This window comes from Heterocephalus glaber, unplaced genomic scaffold, assembly GCF_053883595.1.
Source record: "Heterocephalus glaber isolate CG9 unplaced genomic scaffold, H.glaber_assembly_v1.0 deba00001550, whole genome shotgun sequence".
In the NCBI taxonomy this organism is placed as follows: domain Eukaryota; kingdom Metazoa; phylum Chordata; class Mammalia; order Rodentia; family Bathyergidae; genus Heterocephalus; species Heterocephalus glaber.
Genome location: NW_028258343.1, coordinates 11,229,913 through 11,250,136, shown reverse-complemented (window position 1 = coordinate 11,250,136; position 20,224 = coordinate 11,229,913). Strand labels below are relative to the sequence as shown.

The 20,224-nt window shown below is 39.3% G+C and overlaps 1 protein-coding gene across 5 annotated transcripts in view; it reads right to left on the bottom strand.

The window, feature by feature from the left end:
- The window catches only part of Grm1 (glutamate metabotropic receptor 1), a 445,703-nt gene extending 427,064 nt beyond the window's left edge, over positions 1–18,639 (bottom strand). For 3 of the 5 annotated variants that reach the window (XM_087190086.1, XM_087190088.1, XM_087190087.1), the window contains exons 1-2: positions 18,167–18,636; positions 15,751–16,744 (exon numbers count right to left, since the gene is read on the bottom strand). In XM_087190086.1, coding sequence (XP_087046212.1) covers positions 15,751–16,447 — 697 coding nt within the window. In that variant the 5' untranslated portion in view covers positions 16,448–16,744; positions 18,167–18,636. Of the gene's footprint in view, positions 1–15,750; positions 16,745–17,718; positions 18,106–18,166 lie in introns of those variants that run through there. The other 2 variants (XM_004846008.4, XM_087190085.1) reach the window with 2 other exon arrangements.
- Between the last annotated feature and the right edge of the window lie 1,585 nt (positions 18,640–20,224).

Here is a 20,224-nt window from a genome sequence, read left to right as displayed (position 1 = left end):
ATCATACGCCATCTTTCACACAAAAGATAATTCACATTTTCACTTAAGCATCATCCCTAAACTATTCTTCTAGACTCATCTTTGGCCCCAATAAGTATGGGCAATAGTCCCCAAGTCAATAAGTATTAGGCTGAATTCAACCCTAGATATATACCATGGAAAAATTCACTGCAAGAGGCAGAGAACACGAGCTCGCTCCCCACATGCAGTGAAGCAAAGTTATCTGTGCATGTTGCCGGGGGGACAGCAGCTTTGGGTGACAGGTGGCACGCCTCTCTGCCAAGAAGGCGTTGCTCCTGGCAGTTTTTTTAACTGAGGCATGTGACCTAAGTAGTGGCATTTCACAGCTGAGAAGCCAGCTTGTGATATGCCTTTTGCTTCACTGAGAGGCGGGCCACATGTCCACAGAGGCTGCAAGCTTGAGCTACAAAATGTTGCAATATATTCTCCCGCATCCTACTTACAATCATATGCTGTATTTATGTTACTCTGGAAATGTAAATGGGCTACAGGATTAATGACATTTTGCCAGACAAACAAAGAAGGTGGCTTCCTTGCAAAGGTGTCATTTTCTAGCCCAAGGAAAAATAAAAGGACCTAAAATATGAGTGGGAAGGGAAAGTTAAAAATAAGTCCCTATTTATTACTCTTTGGTAGGAATTTGCAAAAGAAGGTCTTCTCTGTTTTGACTAACAAAAAATAAAAGGCCAGCTCAAACTCTGACATTCTTATCACTCTGATACTGAGGTCCATTTTTCCAACCAATTCTTCCACAAGTCCCCTCTTGGAACCTTTTACTCCAAAAACTTTAAGCAATTCATCATTCTTTGTATGTCTGTTATTCTCTACTCCAAGCCCCCCAATACTCACTCATGATTTCACTCATGAACGATTCTGTTTTCAGTTTCCATCTAGCTCTGCATTGGAAAGATTAGTGTCATCTAAGATGCAATTCTGCCATTACTTATTCCAAGAGACTTTCCTGATGTTCCCAGGGAGGGACTAGAATTAACTTGCTTCATGGGTCTCTACACCCTCTCTCTTGTGGCAATAAGCACTTCTCTCATTTCTCTCTCTCTTTCTCTCCCCACCTCCACCCCCACCTTGTGTGTCTCTTTCTGCACTATAAGCAATGGCAAAAATACAGGGCATCCATAAAGCCTGGAAACATAGATAACATTGTTTTATTGTATTATAATATATATTATAATATATGCATAATTGATTACAGATAATTGCCTATTACCAAATGTTATAGATATCTGCACACCTGAATCCATTTCTGATATCTGGTTCCTGGCATACTGCCTAATGTCCAGTAGGAACTGTACTTATAATCTGATGAATTAACATCTGGCTGACTGATAGGAAGCTGAGGCTAGCCCTTCAAGACAACCTACAAAGACCGAAGATGGAATAAAACCAAAGTAAGCAGAAGATGTGAAGACTTAAAGGTAAGTGATCTGGAGAGAGTCCAGGGATCATGGAAAGCAAAAGCTAGTTACAACAAAAGATCTGAATCTTTGAGTAGCTAGCTGTATGCAAGCTCAGGAAAGTCAGCAGACCTCAAAGTTTCTTTTTCAAATCAGAGACTTCAAACCATGTCCCTTTCAAAACAAAGTCTATCATTTTAAGTAAATGCTGAAAAGTACTAGTTGCTTCTAACTTTCTGGGAAGTGCAGAAGTCAAGTAGCAATTATTAATAACAAAAATGAAAAATGATAATATAAGCTATGGTGGGCTAGAATGCAACTGATGGTGTTCATATGAAAGTGTACAATTTTTAAAATACTTTGAAGTTGCTCATCTGAAACCTGGAAGAAAAGTATGACAGTCTTCATAAATTAGACCAAAGACTTACAGCAGTCAGTGGACTTGTCCAGAGTCACAAGGCTGGCTGATGGAGGAGGAGAAAAGAACCTAGGCCTCCTCTATAGTAAACCCCCCACCCTGCGCGCATGGGCACCAATCCAAAAGAAAGAGAGAGTACCACGTATGATATTCACACAAAGGAAGAAAATTTTAAAAATGCAACATCTGAGGGTTTTAACTGACCATGAATGTAATGTATTCCTCAATCATTAGAAAAGTTAAAGGTAGTGTTGCTAAGTACAATCTAACCCATGAAATTACATTGGACTTTTTCTTTCGTGAGAAAGAATCAAATAGAAAGAAAAATAATCTGTAAAGAATTTAGTAAAATACCAAAACACTTCCAAGGTTGTCAGTTCTTAGAAATTGAATAATTAGTTCACTATCCCATTTAATTTACATTTATAGTGCTAGGCAATGAGAATTGATGAGAGCCCCACAAGTTCTTAAATCATCAAACTCCTTACTAAAGCAGAAAACAGCACAGGAAATAAAGGCCCTCCTTTGTTAATCCAATTGAAAAAATATTTATTGAGTGCGTACAATGTGCAAAGCATGGCTCTAATTGCAAAACAAAGCTAAGATTTCACCCTCTAGCAGTTTACATTTGACCAAGAAAGGTATTTTATTGGGGAAGAGTAGTCTAGTGAAAAGGAATTCATCTATTCCGAAACTTGATTAACTATAATGCTACATTCAGCAATTATTAAGGTTAGCTAATGCATATTTTTTTTAATTATCAAATGTAAGAAATGACCAGATCAATATCTTCAGTGTAATTTTCTAAATATGACCATTTTAAAGCCATTTTCTGCCTATTGTGGGAATAGAGAACGTTGCCTTTAGACATATAAATTACTCTGAAAGAAATTATTCATAAACGTGTGACAAAGCGTAGACAACGTACTGTCACAAGAAGCACATTATCGGAAAGGACTTCCTCAGGCTCTGTTCATGTTGTGATCCATGCAACATCAGCATCAATATTTTCCAAGAGCCTGGTAGAAATGCAGACCCCAGGCCCATCCCGGTCCTACCAAAGCAGAGTCTGCAGTTTGGCAAGTGCTCCAGGTGATCTGTATGCATGCTCAAGTTTGAGAAGATTCTGCTTGTGCACTGCTCTGCACTGAGAGATCCTAAAAATAACTCACTGAAAGGGAGAATATGAGCACTTCAAAAACTAATCACTCCCTCAATACTTCTTTTTATTTTTTAAGAAGTAATTTCTTTTCAAGTAAGATTTCACTTTTAAGATCAAAGATATTACATGCTGCACTTTCCTTCAGGATGTACCAACATAGAAGAAAAAAAGAAATTTGCCTCCTCATAGTTTCAAATCTAGCATTTCTAGCCCTCCCAAGAAGGGATGATTCCTCCCTCATATATATCAATGCACAGTGTCTCCCTCCATTCTCTGTGATTTAATGACCATCTATTAACAGGATAAAGCGACCTGGGGAATCTTCTTAGCATTTCATCCCATGTAAAGCACAGTTCCCCAAATGAAATCATGTCATCCTTGGCTCAAAGGAGAACGATGTAGAATGCAGCATCCTGGGTGCTGAGCCTACCTAGAACACTCAGCAAAACCAGCCGCACAATGACAAGCAATTGTGGTCCAGGAAGCACATGAGAAGACCTGGGAAAGTTAGCAAGTGAGTAAAAAAGAAGTTGCCTCCCCATTTGTCACTGAATGGCCACTTTACACACAGATTTATTTTCCCTTAAGGATGAGAAGCGGGTTTGGAAAAGAAGCTATTATCAATTCACAGGAGCAAGCAGTCCTGCTCAGTGCTGCATAGGGAAAAAAGACAGCTTCAGCCACCACTGCACCCTGCCAAAATGGGGCAAAGCAAGCCCGTACAGCCACAAGGCAGGCTCGGAAGGCATTTGATATGGAGACCACACAGCGTCTGAGCCCGGGGAAGGATTTTTCAACTAATCTGAAGTAGCATGATTCTCTGTTATGTGACTGACACTCGAGGATTCTTCTACACACACTAGATACACATAAAAGTTTTCTCCACATTTAGTGTATTAAATTATGGGTGTGAAGTACCCCCCCGCTTCCACAAATTAAAAAGTTCTCAGCTTCTCATTACCATCTGCTCCATAACATATAGGGACACCTTTAGAATCTGTACCTACAGATCCTACAGGGATAAGGGTAACCTCAATATATATATATATATATATATATATATATATATATATATATATATATACACACACACCTCCTCCCCAAATAAAGTTGAGGCATCTTACAATTATAAAAAGACTATGAGATAACTCTTTTGAAGTAAAGTGGCAGACACTAATATTTATACATGTAAGGTAGAACATTTTCTGTGACTGTGCATTACTCAGTTTCAAGCTTTCCAGTAGGCAAAAGAAAAGTAGGAAACACTCCATTATCAATTAAGGTGAAACCTGTCAGCTCGTCAAGAGAAACAAATGGCTTCATGAAATTAAAACCTAAAGCAATTTGTTAACAATGGACTTTATACAAGGGACATTAAACAACACATTAAGCAATGTCTTCAACCAAAAAAGTAAAAATTATTACGCACTATTTCTTTTCCAATCCTTTCTCTGCCCTTTAAGGAATGAAAAGAGGAAATATTACGTACACAGCAATTTAGAAAAGGTAATTCTTTAGGAAGAATAAACAAAGTCAGGCGTGTAATATTCCGGAAACCTGACTTTGTGTAGAAAGGAAGACAATGACCTCTTAGATGCTATGAAGACATACTAAACAGCAATTCCCTCATCTGGTCTTCTGACAGGAGCCGAATACAAGATAATTCTAGGCTATGATTTCTGTGTAATTAATTGCAGAAAGATCCTAGTTGGCATGTTGGGCACTGGGCCAGCAGGTGGCCAAGTTAATGGCTGGCTATGAAAGCTGAGAGTCCCTTCTTGTGTCTGGGGCCTGTACACTACTGGAGTGAATATCAAAACAGTTTGAACTGACACTACTCAAAGCACATGGTTTGCAATCTCAGGGGAACACTGCCCAAATCTTCTCTGTTTGTATTTGTCCTTCTTTTCCTTCTTTCTTTCCATAACTGAAAAGCTGAGAAAGCAAAGGTTACCACGTGTTATTGTCAAATTTTCTTCTTTCCTCTTCTCCAAACATAACTACATCATCACCGACAGGAAAGGTTTCTGTTCAAAGCTGGCCCTTCCACAGTTTCTTCTTGTTTCCTCTATAGCCTTGATTTATTGACCTTCCTTTTCTACTCTTTCCCAACATCCTTTAAAAATATGGAAGCCTTTTCCACCCTACAGAATTGTTTTCACCTTTCCCTAGGTATCTCCTATCTCTCACTTTCCCTTCTGTCTCTAGAGACAACACAGTATATTAACAGTTCCCCATTCCCTCCTGTCCCTTTCAATAGATTTAACACTCAAGAGACCATTGCAAGGGCAGAAGCCAGGAGGAAGTGGAGGATACTCAGTGGTCTGAGTGTCTTTTCATATGTACTGAAGCTTAATCCCCGCTCTTGGTGGTATTAAAAGGGAGGCCCTGATGAAACTGCCTTATAAAAGCACTGGAAAGAACTAGCTGATACCTTTTTCCTCTTCCATTGCTTCTTCCACACAAGGACACACAGCTCATCTCTTCTGAAGGATGCAGCACTCATGTGCCCTCCTGGAAGCAGAGAGCAGCTCCAAACCAGCTGACACCTTCAACCTGGACTTCTCGGCCCTTAGAAATCTGAGAACTAACTTCTTGTTGTTTATAGTAGTACCAGCAAACAAAGACACTACTTCTACAGGCCTGTTTCCATACTCCTCACTCCCTTTTCTCCCCGCTCAATTTGTCACTGTTCTCATCTTAGAATTCTCTCCTCCCCTGGCTTTCGTTCTATCTGGGCTCATTCCTGATGCTTACTCTTTCCTCCTCCTTCTTTTCTAACTCTTCTTGGTCCCTCCCTTTTCAGAAACTTCTTATTCTTTTTCATTTTCCCTAAAGTTCTTCCCGTGACCCTTCTCTTTTTATTCTACGTCCTCCCTCTTGGCAATGTCATCAACTTTTGGAGTTTTAATATCACCTATTTGCTGACAGATCTCAAATATACCCTTTCTGGATATTTCTACAGATTCTCTTAACTTTTTGTTCTCATGGATACCCCAAATTCAACCAGCTTCGAACTTATTTTTTCCCAATCTGTGCTTCTTTTCTTTCCTATCTGGTCCTACAAAATGAAATCCTGAGTCATTCTGCACTTCTCTTTCTCTTTGATCCACAGAACAAATCAGCTTCTAAAGCCAAATCTACCTACTACTGGCCATCAAATCAATTCAGTGCTTTCCCCACCATTTCACACTTCTTTTAGTAAAGCTCTCATCATCTCCCCACTAAATTGACTAATTGAATTGCTTTTCTTCCAGTACCTCTCCAAATCAAAAAGGGCTCCAAAATGTCCCGTCTTCCCATCTGATTCCTTCTGTTAATCTTTCTTCTCTAAAACCTTCAGGGTACCAATGTTCTCCACATAAAAATATGCTCATGGCTCTTACTTGTTTAAAGTCCTTCACTGTCCACCATGCTTACAAAATAGAGTCCTAATTCCATAATCTGATAAGTGTGGCCCTTCAGAGGCTAGGGTCTTCCTCATATTCACTCCTTTGTTTCTTCCTCTTATTCCTCCAATAGTGTGGACCTTGGATGTTGCCCCATTGTGAGACCTCCATGAACATCCCCTCCCTTCTTTTGCTGGCCCAGAGGGAGCTAATTACACTTCCCTCTATTACCTTTCTACATCATACCTATTTCCACGGTGGCACTTAGCAAACAAATGGTAACCATTACATGGTGAATTTCTTAGTGGAAGGACTATCGTTCATATATCTTTGTTCCTCAATGACTCTAGCAGAGGTTTTTCCCAGACAACATGCTTACAAAACAGTTTTTAATTAAGACAGAGAGGTAGATATGGTTTCTTCTTTACCAACAGAGTAAAACTTGTTGATCAAACAGTGAAAATATCAGATAGTATACACATTATCCAGGGAAAGTGGACATTGCTTGTTAGTTGTAAATGTTCTCCAGTACTTCAATATCACCTTTGGATGTCCATCATAAAGTTTCTCCTTTTGAACATACTAGTAGCAATTTGTTTATTGGTCTTTTATTTTCTTCCTGGTATAACAGATAAATTATAAAATATAGCTAGGCACAGTGGCTCATGGACTCAAGGCCAGCCTGGGTAACCTGGTGAGAATCTATCCCCCATGTGACACCAAAATCATAAAATGTATCAGAGCACCACAGAGGACACAGAAAAGTGCCTCAGATTATCCAACAGTGGCTGTGAAATATTCTCTTCAACCAAAGGAGTTGTACTTAGAACTGTTGGTGCAACTGTTATGAAGGGAGAGAATGAGAAGTCAGATCTATCCAGCTCAATGTTACCAAATCAGCAAGATATACCTCAGCCTCTGTACTTTCACATCCTACCCCAGAACTTCCTTGTGTCTTCCTTATGCAGCCTCACCTGGGCTGAAGACATTTTTTTAGCTAAAGTTATAATACCCTGACAACAATACTGATGCACTACATTTACCTATCATTATTTAAGTACTGTCACATGTCATATGCACAAGAAACTTATGAGATAGTTTTTTGTACATTTTACCCTAATGGCTCCCTAAGCATAGCTAACTCCCTAAATCCTTTGGGCCAATCCTATTTCAGAACTCTGGACTTCAAGCCTAGCCACCCTTCCCTATCTTTCTCATGCTTCTCCACTCCACACCATCCCTAGTTACTTAGAGATTAGACACCCCCAAAATATCAGAGCAATGTGATCTTTCACTGTTGACTATAGCCTTACTGAAGAAGGAATCCTTTTTTTCCTTTTTAATTTCATCTTTATAAGGTGCTGCTTTCTGGTCTTACTTTATTTTCCTGCACCAAGAAGCTGGGATGAGATGGGTGAATAACTGACTTATAATCTCTTCCAACTGGAGTTTCATGTGGAGTAGAAGTTCTGAATTGGAAGTTTACTTTCACTGAGAAAGGAGCTTTATTACAAGATGGTAGCAAGCACAGGTATGGAAGCAGATTTTTTCAGGTGCAGGAAGAGAATCAAATAAGGTAAGAAAATGGCTTGATGCAGGCTTTCCATGAAATACGGAAAGCGGGTGAGTTGGGAAGGGATGAAGTTGAATAAAAGAATAGGCTTGTATTTTTCAGAGGCTTTGGGGAGTTCAGAGGTAGAGCAGTTCTTGGCAATGTCAAGGTGCCAGATGGAAGTCAGGGTAAGTGAGATGCTGCAGTAAAGACAAATGATACAGACCTGAGGGCACTGAACAATGAGGATTGCTATCACATGGATGGGCCACACATGTCAATGTTGCCAGCACCTAAAACTAAAGCAAGAGTTGATGCTGAGGGGAAGATATCAACTCTGAGGATGGGTTTCATTGACAGAGAGAAGCCTCTGAGAAGCTGTTAAATGACTGCAGCAAAGTTGGGGAGAATGTAGCTGAGCCAGCTGATGAGAACTTTACATGAGGGTCAGTCATGTGAGTTAAAAAACGAAAAAACAAAAAAACACTTAAAGTACCTAACACAAAGCTAAAGTAGGCCAGGCTTTGCAACTAGTGAATTTTATGGACTTGAGTATGTTATTTTACTTTATTTTATTTTATTTTATTTTTCTTCACTTTAGATTTCTCATTTGTACCATAAGAAAGTTTCCAAAAATCTATGGTAGCTGCATAAATGCTTAGCTTAACCATGAATTCATTTACACCTTATGTTGCGAGATTTGAGGGCCAAATATCCACACCTCATTAATTTATTTCTTACACTTGCTCAACACTCATCAGCAAAGAAAAATCCATTTGTTTGCTGGCAGTCTCAGTTAAAAGTAACTGAAAGGTAGTTATGTGTACCATCTCCTTGTTCCATGAAACGCTCCTCTGAGGTAGACAAATGGAAAATGAACATTGTTATTATTTTACAATAAAATTCAGATATACATACAGAATTTCCCATGATCCTCTGTGAATTTTTAAGTGATTACATATGTTTTATGTAATTTATGAGTCTATGACTACTTATATATTTGTCTCTTTCAACAAGACTATGAGACCAGCGCTGATAATAGGAGTAGCAGCAATAATTGTCATTACTATGTTTACTATTATTATTTAATTTATATGTTTCTGGCACCCAGAAAAATGTGTGACTGATAATAGACACATGTTAACTAATGAATTTCTTCATTAGGAAGCAAATGAGCTACTTAGTAACCAAAGAATTCCTGTTCCCAAAAATCTTGTTCTTTGCCAATTATGACTTTTATCTGAATTATTTAGAAAATCAGCATGTAATTATTCACATTACCTTAAATCTAAAATGTGTTGGCTATGAAATGAGTAAAATAGACAATCCTGAAAATCAATAAATGAGGATTTCTGGTCCCAAGTTTCTGCTTAAATCAATAAATTCTCTTCACAAATATAATAATGCTATATTTGGTACAATAATGCTTCCAGTTTAAGAAAGCAAGCCTTCCTGTGAGACTGAGAAATTAAAATTATACTTTTTCACATACGTTAAAATTTAAAACATAGACATTTATAAAAAATCATATAAAAGAGTAAATATGTCTACATAACTTTAGAATCTAATGATAACACTTTGATGGATGAGACAGTGATCATTTCAAGAAGTATTTATATCTTGCCTTGAGTCTGGTTTTCAACTACAATACCTACAAAAATTGACAAATTTCCAACCTAATAACAGAACACTCCTGCTATGAGTTGTCTTTTCATAAGTTGTGGGTGTCCACTAAATTATTCTGCCTTCAACTGTGGTTTCCCAGCCTCTGTGATGTAACTAGAGAATGTGCTAAGAATGCGAGTTTAATAAGTCTATTTATGCTAAAATCACTCCAGTCCATGCTTAGCAAGCTATCAAAAATCCATAAAACAGTAATTGTGTACATAACTGTTTATATTCATGAATATATATAGTTGTATATTTACTTTGTATATTCTAGGAAAAAGTCCATTAAATTGAGCACTTTCCTTAAAAGAAGGTGGGAAACTATGGACTATGGTTTGCAATAATCACCTTGAAAAACATTAAAAATTAATATTTTTATATTAATTAATATTTTGTCAATGAATGTTTAATCAATTTAAGTGTAAAAGATTTGGGTTTAAAATGACTAGCTCCAAAGCATAAAGCACAAGTAAAGCAGCTAAAGGATCAAGGATATGAGTAAATAAGGTTTTACTGGAACACTTTTTTTCTTTCAGTTACAAATCAAACACCTCATAACTATCTCTGGCTTTTCTTTTACTTCCATTCTTTCATGATTGTTAGTGAGGTATATTCTCTTGACTGAACTTCACAACAAATTAAACATATTAAGTCTAAGTAAGTGCAGTTTAAACTGAAAGAATTATAGATTTGAAACCTACTCATCACAAGCCTGTTGATTATACCAAAATTCTCCTGATTGTTCTGGATTACAAAACTGTAGGCATCTTTGATTCCTCTTTATTTGTTCCTAACACTTTGTTTTATCAAATTCTCCCATAAAGTATTTCTCTGGAACATTTTCTATATTTCCTAATTCTCTTAACAGCCAAGTACTTAGAATTCTAAAATAATTATGCTTTTTATCATTGATTTTATCTCTTCCCATCCAATGACTCTCCTTACATATTTCAGAAAGAGAGCTCTTTATTTATACTTGAATTATGTCAAGCTCTGCTTAGATATATTTTTCTTGAAACCAAAGCTCATCAGCACATACTTCAAGATTCCCATCAGTTGTCATTTGTAGCTATAAAAATTCATTAGAATCACGGAATATCAACAGTCACTACTGTCCTTATTATTAGTTCCTGGCCCAAATTCTTCAGCTAAGTAGACCTGTTTATATTTCCCATCATGGAGACACTTTCAGTACTGTTTCTAACTTCATAAATGCTATATTCCCAAATAAAACATTAAGGAAGATTCCCTTCTCTCTAGCTTTTCTCTAAATGATTACATGACCAATGTTTTCTCTTAAAACTTCCTAAACATGTGTAAATTCATGTTTTAAAATGTCTATACTTCAATGATTAGTTTTTATTTGTTTTTGTTTATTTTATGTGTATTCAAAGTACACTTGCTTTAATGTGGAAACTACTTAGTATCTGAGACTAAGTCTTCAAATTTCTTACATAGTTTTTGCAGTAAATGTTCAAGTACAGTTGAATATTTATTGCAATAGCTTTTCATTTAAACGACTTGTAGTTTTTATGTATGTACAAGGTGGCATATGATATACAGTAGAAAAGCACACTGCCCAGGGAATTCATAACAGGCTGAGTAACCACTGAAGGTAGCAAGGAAGCAGTTTGCAGATGAGAGGGCTGGGGCTTTGCACTTGACTGTATCTTACTCAAGTTTTAATGTCCATTATTAAATCCTGAAAACACAAGGTTGAGACAGCAAGATAAATTAATCAAAATGTGGGAACTAATTAGTAAGTTAGGCAGATTTAAGACAATTTCATGTTTAAAAGAAAAGATCAAATTTATACACAGATAAAATAATATTATGAATAATGACAATACTAATAGTTACTCAAGGATAACAGAAACACATACGGCTTAATAGTAGTGCATAATTTTTTAAAGATTTTGGGATACTGGTTGATCCAGGATCTAGTTGAATCAGCTTTGATGTGAGAAAAAAAGCAATATATGAGGAAAGAGACTGGTGAGGTACAGTAGGAAGAAGAAAGGATTCATTGATAACAAATATCACATGGAAGAAGAGCTTGAGTTGTTTTCTATGACTCACAGTAGTTGGTAGAGAATTGGTGAAAGTTTAGGGTCATCTTTCATGTATGTAAAAGAATGGACTAAGAGTCATGTGAAATTCATCATCTGAAATCTACTCATAAATCCCCTCACTCTCATTAGAAACCCTAATCACAATGAGAAAACGGGGAGTATGGGCAATGATGGAATAGTGGTGTTTTAAGCATCCTTAAGTGGTTGGCCTAAATAACTTTTCAATATACTTTCATTCTTTGTTCTATGATAAAATAAAACAATGTATTGAAATAACATCATGTACAATGGATTGCAATCAAGACAAAAAAAAGTCTATAGAGAAGGTTATTGGTCAATTAACAAGATAAGGTGAGAGTAGATACAAAATTATTATATGTAATTGCATTATCTAAAGCAATGGTTAACATATATATTTACGGGTTAAGGGGATATTGTTTAAGTTAGATATTATATCAAACAGGAGAAAAATTCTGTAAAGAAAAAGATGAGACTTTGAAAAGAAGCACAAAAGGGCAATTTTCATATAAAATATAAGAAAATGTCCAAAAAATGTTGCACCACAATTAAACCCTAACTAAACAAAAAGCCACCTTAAAGTGGATATTTTCATAAGAAAAGCAGCATCATTAAGCTTGCTTTGTCACTGCTCTTCTGCCTACAACAAAATCTGAGAGGCTTAAAACAAATGAAAATATATCCAATTTTTTGAATCTCTTTGAAGCTACAAACTCAAAGAATATTGTTCATTGCACTGGTTCAGTGATTTGAATTCAAACAACTAAAATTATTTTGAAGTACTGTAAACTGAAATTATAAACTTGGCTTTTGATGGGGAGTCTGCATTTTATCAGAAGAGCAGAATAAAGTGTCCTTGGCCGAGATACTCACCTCAGAAGTGCTTATTTTAGTACTCTACGCTGAGTATATTTGCAGACACACATTGCAGGTGAGCAGCTTATTCTGGAGTACATTCGGATTTCATCAGTAAATAAGGCCCTGCTGCTTAAGAAGCCTGCTACCCCCTTGACAGACCTATCTCAACATTTCTCTCAGGGAGCAATCATAAACAGTTTCTGGAGGGTCAATTGTAGGTGACTTCACATATACTGATTCTCTTTTATGTCAGTTAAACTGACAGTTGTCATGGTCAAAGGATGTGTGCAGCACAAATGAGGTGATACTGTAGTATATTTAAAACAAAGGGAATTTAACATCAAAATTCTAGTGGTTTAGATAAACAGAAAAAAATCTCAAAGCTGACCTCAGTATAAAATGAAGTATAAAGGAGTATAAAAACAATAAGGCATTCAAAGAATGGATGCTCCATATATGACTTTAAAGTCACAAAATTCAGTATAAAAATTAAGGTACACTAGTCTAGACATCTGGATAGTAACCATAGTAGGTTAGTTTCTAATGAAAGACCTGGTGATGAATTGGTGAGGGAAAGGTTGATTTGGGAAGGAGAACTGAAGGTCATTGGAAGTCCGAGTTTTCTCAACTCCAAATTGCCAATATTCAGACAGATAGGATTCATTGATAAATAGTGGCCAGATGGTAGAGACAACAAAGATATGTGGTCTTAGCTGCAGTTTGACAGGAAACTGTCACCAGTAGGTGACCCCATCATTCCAAAGGCAGGAAAATTACTAAGTGATCCAAGAAAGGGCCTGTAGGCCAGTGCACCATGGGTCCCTGAGAAGCAGAGGCCAGAGCCTCAGGAAACATGTTCAGTTGGAGCTTGCACAAAAGAGCTTACACAAAATAGATCTGCAGATAGGAGAAAATAAAAGCAATTTAGTTTTCACAGTTGTTATGTCTAATAAGAGGAGAAATTAATTCCTTTGGAGAAGAAACAAGATAGCATACATGAATGGCAAAGTGAATGGTGTGATCTCCTGTAATAGAATAAACACCAAGGTTAGCTATAATGCTGTCTGTTCTATGAACACAATCCAGTCTGGAATAAATTACTGTAATACAGTAGAGAACTTGTCTCTGGCCATGCAGCAGTCAGAACGCAGAAAAGAAAGTAATCCAAACTTATATATATGTAAAATTATAATGCAAGTCCTTCCTCACAAAAATTAGCAAGCACTGGTCCAATTTTTTCACAAATGTAATTCTATTCTCAGAAAACAACCTCTATTATCAATTGTTTTTAGTAAAGTGGTGCAATTGCAAAATAAATTCAGGAGAGAGGAGTCTTTCTTCTATGCCTTCTATTCTTTCCCTCCCCTGAAATAAAATATCTCATAATAAAACATGAAAGATAAAACTACTACATAAAAATTATGAAGTATTACCTCTTCTTGAAGGATGAGCTTATACTTCTAATACCAATAATCAATTACCTAGTTCAATGGAAGGAGAATTATTAAATATTTAAATAAAGCATACTCAATCTAGATCTTTGCCATTGCTTTCGGAGAGACCACTTCAGTGCTGATATTTCCAGTATTTTTAACTTGTGCTTTCAGAATGTTCCATCTAAGAAGAAACTACTAAACATTAAAATATAAGAAATTAACATTAAACATTAACATGTAAGAAATTAACTTTGGAACTTCAATTTTTGTCTTAAAAATTAATGAGTTTGTGTTTAAAAAGAAGTTAATTTAAAAATCAAGAATCAGAAATAAGAATCAGATGTTGAAAGCACTATATTGCAGCAAAAAGTTTTTTTTTCACCAAAAGCAAAGTCTTTTGGAATATAGTGTATAGTTCTAGATTTTTTCTTCTGAAAACTCTGTTCTCTTTATACATTAAAGCAGCTGTTTCCATGGGCAACAACTACACAGCTACTTCATAAGAATGCTTCTTAATTTTTATGATCAAATCTCACACAAGTCATTGAACACTGTAAATATTTTTAAATGAAGTCATCTCTATGGCCTTTTTTAATAATTTGATTTTAAGAAATATGAATGCACCAATACCCTCAAGATTCTCTTCTACCTGCCAGAAAATATACAGGTGAGTTATCCCAGATGCCAGTTTATTAATAGGACCTAAATTTAATTACAAACCTACTAGGGAAGTTAAGAATAGATGCACTAAAAAAAAATACTCATTTAATCCAAAAATTTATATAGGCAAAAAGAGTAAATTTATAAAGCAAAGAGAGTAAAGAAAATCTTTAACAAATTCTGAGAATTTGTACCTGTAAAACTCTGGAAAAATCAAAGCTTTTAACCTCAGGTCAATCCGTTTCATTTTAAAAAGCCATTTAAACCTGGCATCTACTGTCCTTTTATTGGTAATTTATAATTGGTCTAACTTTAAATTCCAAAAAGGAGAGTCATTACATTAGAAGAAACAGACTAAAAACCAAAACTCAACTCTGAGAGGTCTTTAGTTCTATTTTTTTACAAAACCAAATAATTTTGGAGGGAGTGAGAAAGTTTGGATGGTTTTATTATATAAAGAAAAAGTAAATGGTTTAAATTCTTTACTTTTTCTTTGTCTCAAAGGTACTCCAAAATTGAAAATGTGAGTTTTTGATATCCTGTAGGAAATGACTCCATTAGTCCTACATATCAAGGAAGTCTTGGAAGTGTAGCAAGGGGCACAAAAGGATGAAAGAGAACCTTCAGCTGCTGAAGATAAGACAAAGCTTTCAAGTCTAAATTATGAGACAGATTTTTCAGTTGTTATTCACTCATCTTGGATTAGCCCGTTAAGCTTGGTAAGTCATGGCCAGTCACTGAAGGGTGATATAATACAGCTTCTGCCCATAACCCTGACAAATACAGACTCCAGATATGGAGGCAAGCCATCCTGTCAGTGTAATATCTAGAGCTGGACTCTGTATGGAGAGATGTACATCATTTCTGCTCCTCCTATCCCTAGAAACGCCTCTAGATACAGTTTTCTTACACTATAATGATAAGGAAATTAGGGTAAAATGCAATGCCCGGATGAATGTGTACCAAAAGGTAAAATCTGTTTCTCACAGTGCTAGAAATAAACAGGGAGGACACTATGATCCCAGGAGCTCATCATGCAATGCCCTGGCTCTCAGAACTTCCCTCACCCAAACATAATGCCTACCTTCCGTGTGGACTGCAGAGACATAGGTCCAATTGTAACGCTTGACTATGTCTAGCATCGCCCTTGCCTGCAAAGTGTCAGAAGGGACAACCCTCAGAAAGTATTTATACAAAGTTTTGTCACTCAGGTCGATGCTTGTGGCAGAATAGGCGATCTGAGGGATGTCGAACAACTGGAGCAAGTTTTGGACTTGAATGGCTACGGAGCTGGAGCCTGGGCCGATCACACCTGCAATGGGCTTTTTAGTCCTGCCCGGGGGCAGGGGCTGGCCGTCGGGCAGACACCGGTTGAGGCCATCCTTCTCATCTCGAATGGAAATCAGCGAGTCCCTGATGAACTCAATGCTCTGTTCCAGGGCCACAGAAGAGTGCCAGCAGGAATCCCGGATCTCACTACCCAGGGTGATGTTGGGCAGGAGGACCGGGTCCGCGTTGATCTTATCCAGCGTGTGGAACATGGCCTCCACCCTCTGGATACCATACTGCTCCCTGATCTCCCCACACTTCCTTTCGGGCACCTTCTCCGCCGGAGGCTGGTGGTGGACTGAGAAGAGAGCTCCGATGATGACATCCCCGTCCATTCTGGCCACCGAGCGCTGAGACGAGGCTCCCGCCAGCAGCATTTTCCTACCGGGGCTGCTAGGGAGCAGCGCTATCGCCAAGAAGATCGCTGGGAAGACCAAGAGGAGCCGGACCATCGTGCTGAGGATGCAGCCGCAGCCCGCAGCCGCGTGCCCACGCCGGTCGCGCCCGCAGGCTCCGCACGCACCTCCGGACGCCCGCCGCTGCCTCTCGCGACTGGGTCCCCCTCACCAGCGCTGCTCGTCCACCGCCTACGCCTCGTTCCCCACCACCTCTTCCTGCGGGTCCTCCACGACCGCCCCGCGCCCTGGAGGCGTTTTTAAGGGAAATCGAGTCCCCGTTCTTCACAGGTGTATCAAGGTAAATTGATCAAGCGTGCACTGCACGTCGTGCTGGCAGCGGTGAGCCGGACGCTGGTGAGAAAATAAAGGGGAGAAAAAAATCAAAGCCGGTTGATCAGGATCTGTGTTTAAACCTGGGGTCAGTGATGCTAATTGTTGCCTGGTCCGTTTCCTTTCAACACATCCTGATAGCGGCTGCAGGGACAGCTCAGCGCGGGAGGCAGGTCAGTGGTTGGGGATAGCGCTGCCTGCTGCCCCGACGCCCCGTGGTCCTGGCGCTCAGAGCCCCCGACCCGCCTCTTCCTGCAGCCTGAGTCTCATCCCTGTCCCCAGGTACTCACCACGCTTCCTAACTGGGGGAGGGAGGCACTGGAGCAACTGGGGTGGGTGAAGAAAGGAGGGGAGGAGCTAAATCCTCCAACCTAAGAGAACTTTCCGAATTTGAAAAGATCAACTTTTTCCCAGAAGAAAATTTGGAAGCGTGTTGCAAAGGTGGGAGCGCTACTGTAAAATGAATGCAAACAAGTGGTGCACCTCTTACTTTAACTTAGAGGGGTTGAAGAGACCTGGACATCCAATCCGAGTAGTAAATATAAATCTGCCAGTTTGTGGAAAATCTATATTAGTTACTAAGGCAACGCCTGGTAAAGTCTCCATATGTTGGAGTGTGGTATGCGCCCCACTCCCAAGAAGTCAAGCGTACTGTACATGTTCAAGGAGAAGAGGTGCAGCTAGGGTGACTTGTTTTCCGACATGGAGAGAGGTAAAAGGTCTCCTGACTACAGATAGGACCCCTGGGCTTTGCACAGTTGCTGCAAAGGGAACGGAAGAGAGCGCTGATTTTTGCCACCGCAGCCCAAGCCATGCCGCGTTCAGCACCCCGGACAGCGCCCAGCCCAGCCGCAGACCCGGTCCCCCGCAGGGCCTGCGAAGGATGCTTTGACCCGTGAATTGCAATTCCATGATCCACTCCCCCTTTTTTTTCTACCTCCCTCCTCCATGCTCTTTACTCAGATGCACACACATGCACACACACACACACACACCTCTCCCCTCGCCTCCCCACCGTTGCTCCAACCTCCTTCTCTCCGCTCGCTGGCAGTGCTTCTGCAGGTCTGTATTCAAACCCAGCCACCGGGCTGGGGGCAGAGGCGCCAAACCTCCGCCGCCTGCGAGGCTGAAGTTGGCTCCCTCTCCTGTCTCTCCCCATCCCTTCTCAAGGTGAGAGTCGGGTGAGAAAGGGGCTATGGGAGCGGGCAGGGAGCAGGGAGCGAGAGCTCAGAAGGAGAAGCAGGCAAAAGGAGGAAGACAACCCAGACACCCACCGCCCCTGCCGCTTCCCAAGCATGCAGAACTAAAAGAAATAAATAAGCAGAGATCTGCCTGGAATTAGGAGGAAATCCAATAGATTAGACTGAGTCTGCCTTTGTGGGTAGGTTTCGCCACGGCTAGGTGTCTGCTCACCTGTCTGAAGGATGCAGACTTAAGACTTACCTGAGTCGGGGTAGAGAGAGCTGTGGTCCCCAGGTCAGAAGACCCTGGCATCCCTCAGTTCGCAGACGCCTCAGCTCCAATCCAGACGGTGCAAGGATGCAATCTGGGCTGTACACTAGTGCCCTCTTTCTTCAGCACTATTTTACCGCAAGGGAAAAAGGGGGGAAGGGAGGGAAGGGAAAAAAAAAACAGGTCACCCATGGCTTGTCTATTACTTCATGCATAAAACTCAGTCGTTTAATAGGGGGGAGGGAAGCGAAGCTAGTGAGATGTGGGGACTATTGTTGCCTGTACTGCCTACAAGGAAGGTCTTAAGCTGTCAGATATATGAATAATCCTTAGGAAGACATCAGGAACTGCTTAGGCTGCTTTTGAGCGGATATCTTATTTCTCAGGAACTCAAATATATTTCTTCTCTCTGGAAGGACAGTCCATACCCAGGAAATCAGAGTGCAAATACTGTACCGACATCTAGGGGGGGAACTATCAGTAGACTGCAAGGAAAGCAGAGGAGGCTGCATGGGGTGGGAGAAGAGGAGGGAGGGGCAAGGGCATCAGAAATCGAGGTGCACTAAATGGAGAGAGGCACACCATGGCTGCCCTTTAGAGGTCATGATGTAACTAAATTGAGAATGAGATCAGGTCACATGAAAACACTGGAGTGAAAAACACTTTTCCACATTCCTCCCTGGTGGCCACACCTTCCCAACAGGTCAACAGTGTTGATTCTTACTGTGTGAAAAGTGGAAGTTAAATCGCATCCCTCTGGGAACATGATGGCTGAGCAAGATGCACCCTGGCTTCCTCAGAAGGGAAGACAAGTGTCATGCCTTTCCACACTTGTTCAAAGCTTTCTGCTCATGTCATCTACAGATTGGAGATCAGCTGCTCTGGGCCCTTTATCACTATCTTCTCCATGTCATTGCTGTACTATGGTAAGGTGCTGTGTTGGGCTGGAGGACACAAACCACAGGAGCCAGTTTTGAGTCCTCTTCAGTGTGTTCCGCTAAACTTAGGAAGGGAAATAATGCCTCTAGTCAAGATCAAAAGGTCTTTCTTGGTCTGAGTCTTCTCTTTTTAAGAAAGTGTCAATTGTTTCTGGACTTTTCTTGTGCAAGTAAAAGAGGCTAAGCTTTTTAAAAAAATTTTTCCTCAAATAATGCACTGAACCAAGTATAAACTCTTTAGACAAAAAAATCTACATTTTAGAAGTAGCCACATGTTTACTCAAGGAAAATGGGAAGAGATATCTTCACATATAAGGCAAAATTCTTCTCTGCTTATTTCCTAGGAAGAAGTTTGTTTTAAGAAAAGAAAGCCGCAGGTATTCACAGTGTCCCCATAGTATCTCACTTCCCCAACAGTCATTTATGTTTAATTGTAGATAATGATACTCTAGTTCTATAATCTCTAAATATGATTTTTCCTGAAATATTTCATAGGTATAGGGAATATGCCATATATGAACAACTGTGATGCCAAGATTACAAAAAGTAATGCCTCTAAAGTCCACAGTTATCTTTAGTAGGTACTCCTCAAAGCTGGAGATATTTAATATATCACACTGTGTAATTTATTTTGGTTTCTTTGTTTGTTCATTTATTTGTTGAGGTTTTTTGAGGCAGCATCTCACTATGCAGCTCAGGCTGGTTTTAAACTCAATATGAAGCCCATGCTGGCCTTGAATTAGCAGCAATCCTGTCTCATGCTCCCAAGTACTGAGATTATAGGTGTGTGCCATCATACCTGGCTTCTATTGTTTAGAAGAGATAATTCAATGTTCAGATTTGTTGGTTCCCAAATTCATTTTACAGTCCAAGTAAAGACTACACATTCAATCCAGTTGAAACAAAGCACTGTAGAGACAATGACCTTGAAGATGAAAACACAGCTAAGCCAGGGATTTAGCTCAGTGGTTCTGCAGCCTGCCTTGCAAGCACAAGTTCTCGAGTTCGATCCCCGGTACAAAAAAAAAAAAAAGCTGACATATGTATCTGCATAAATTATACTAGAGATGTTAAGGGATAATTAATTTCCAGTGTATCAACTTGAAATTAT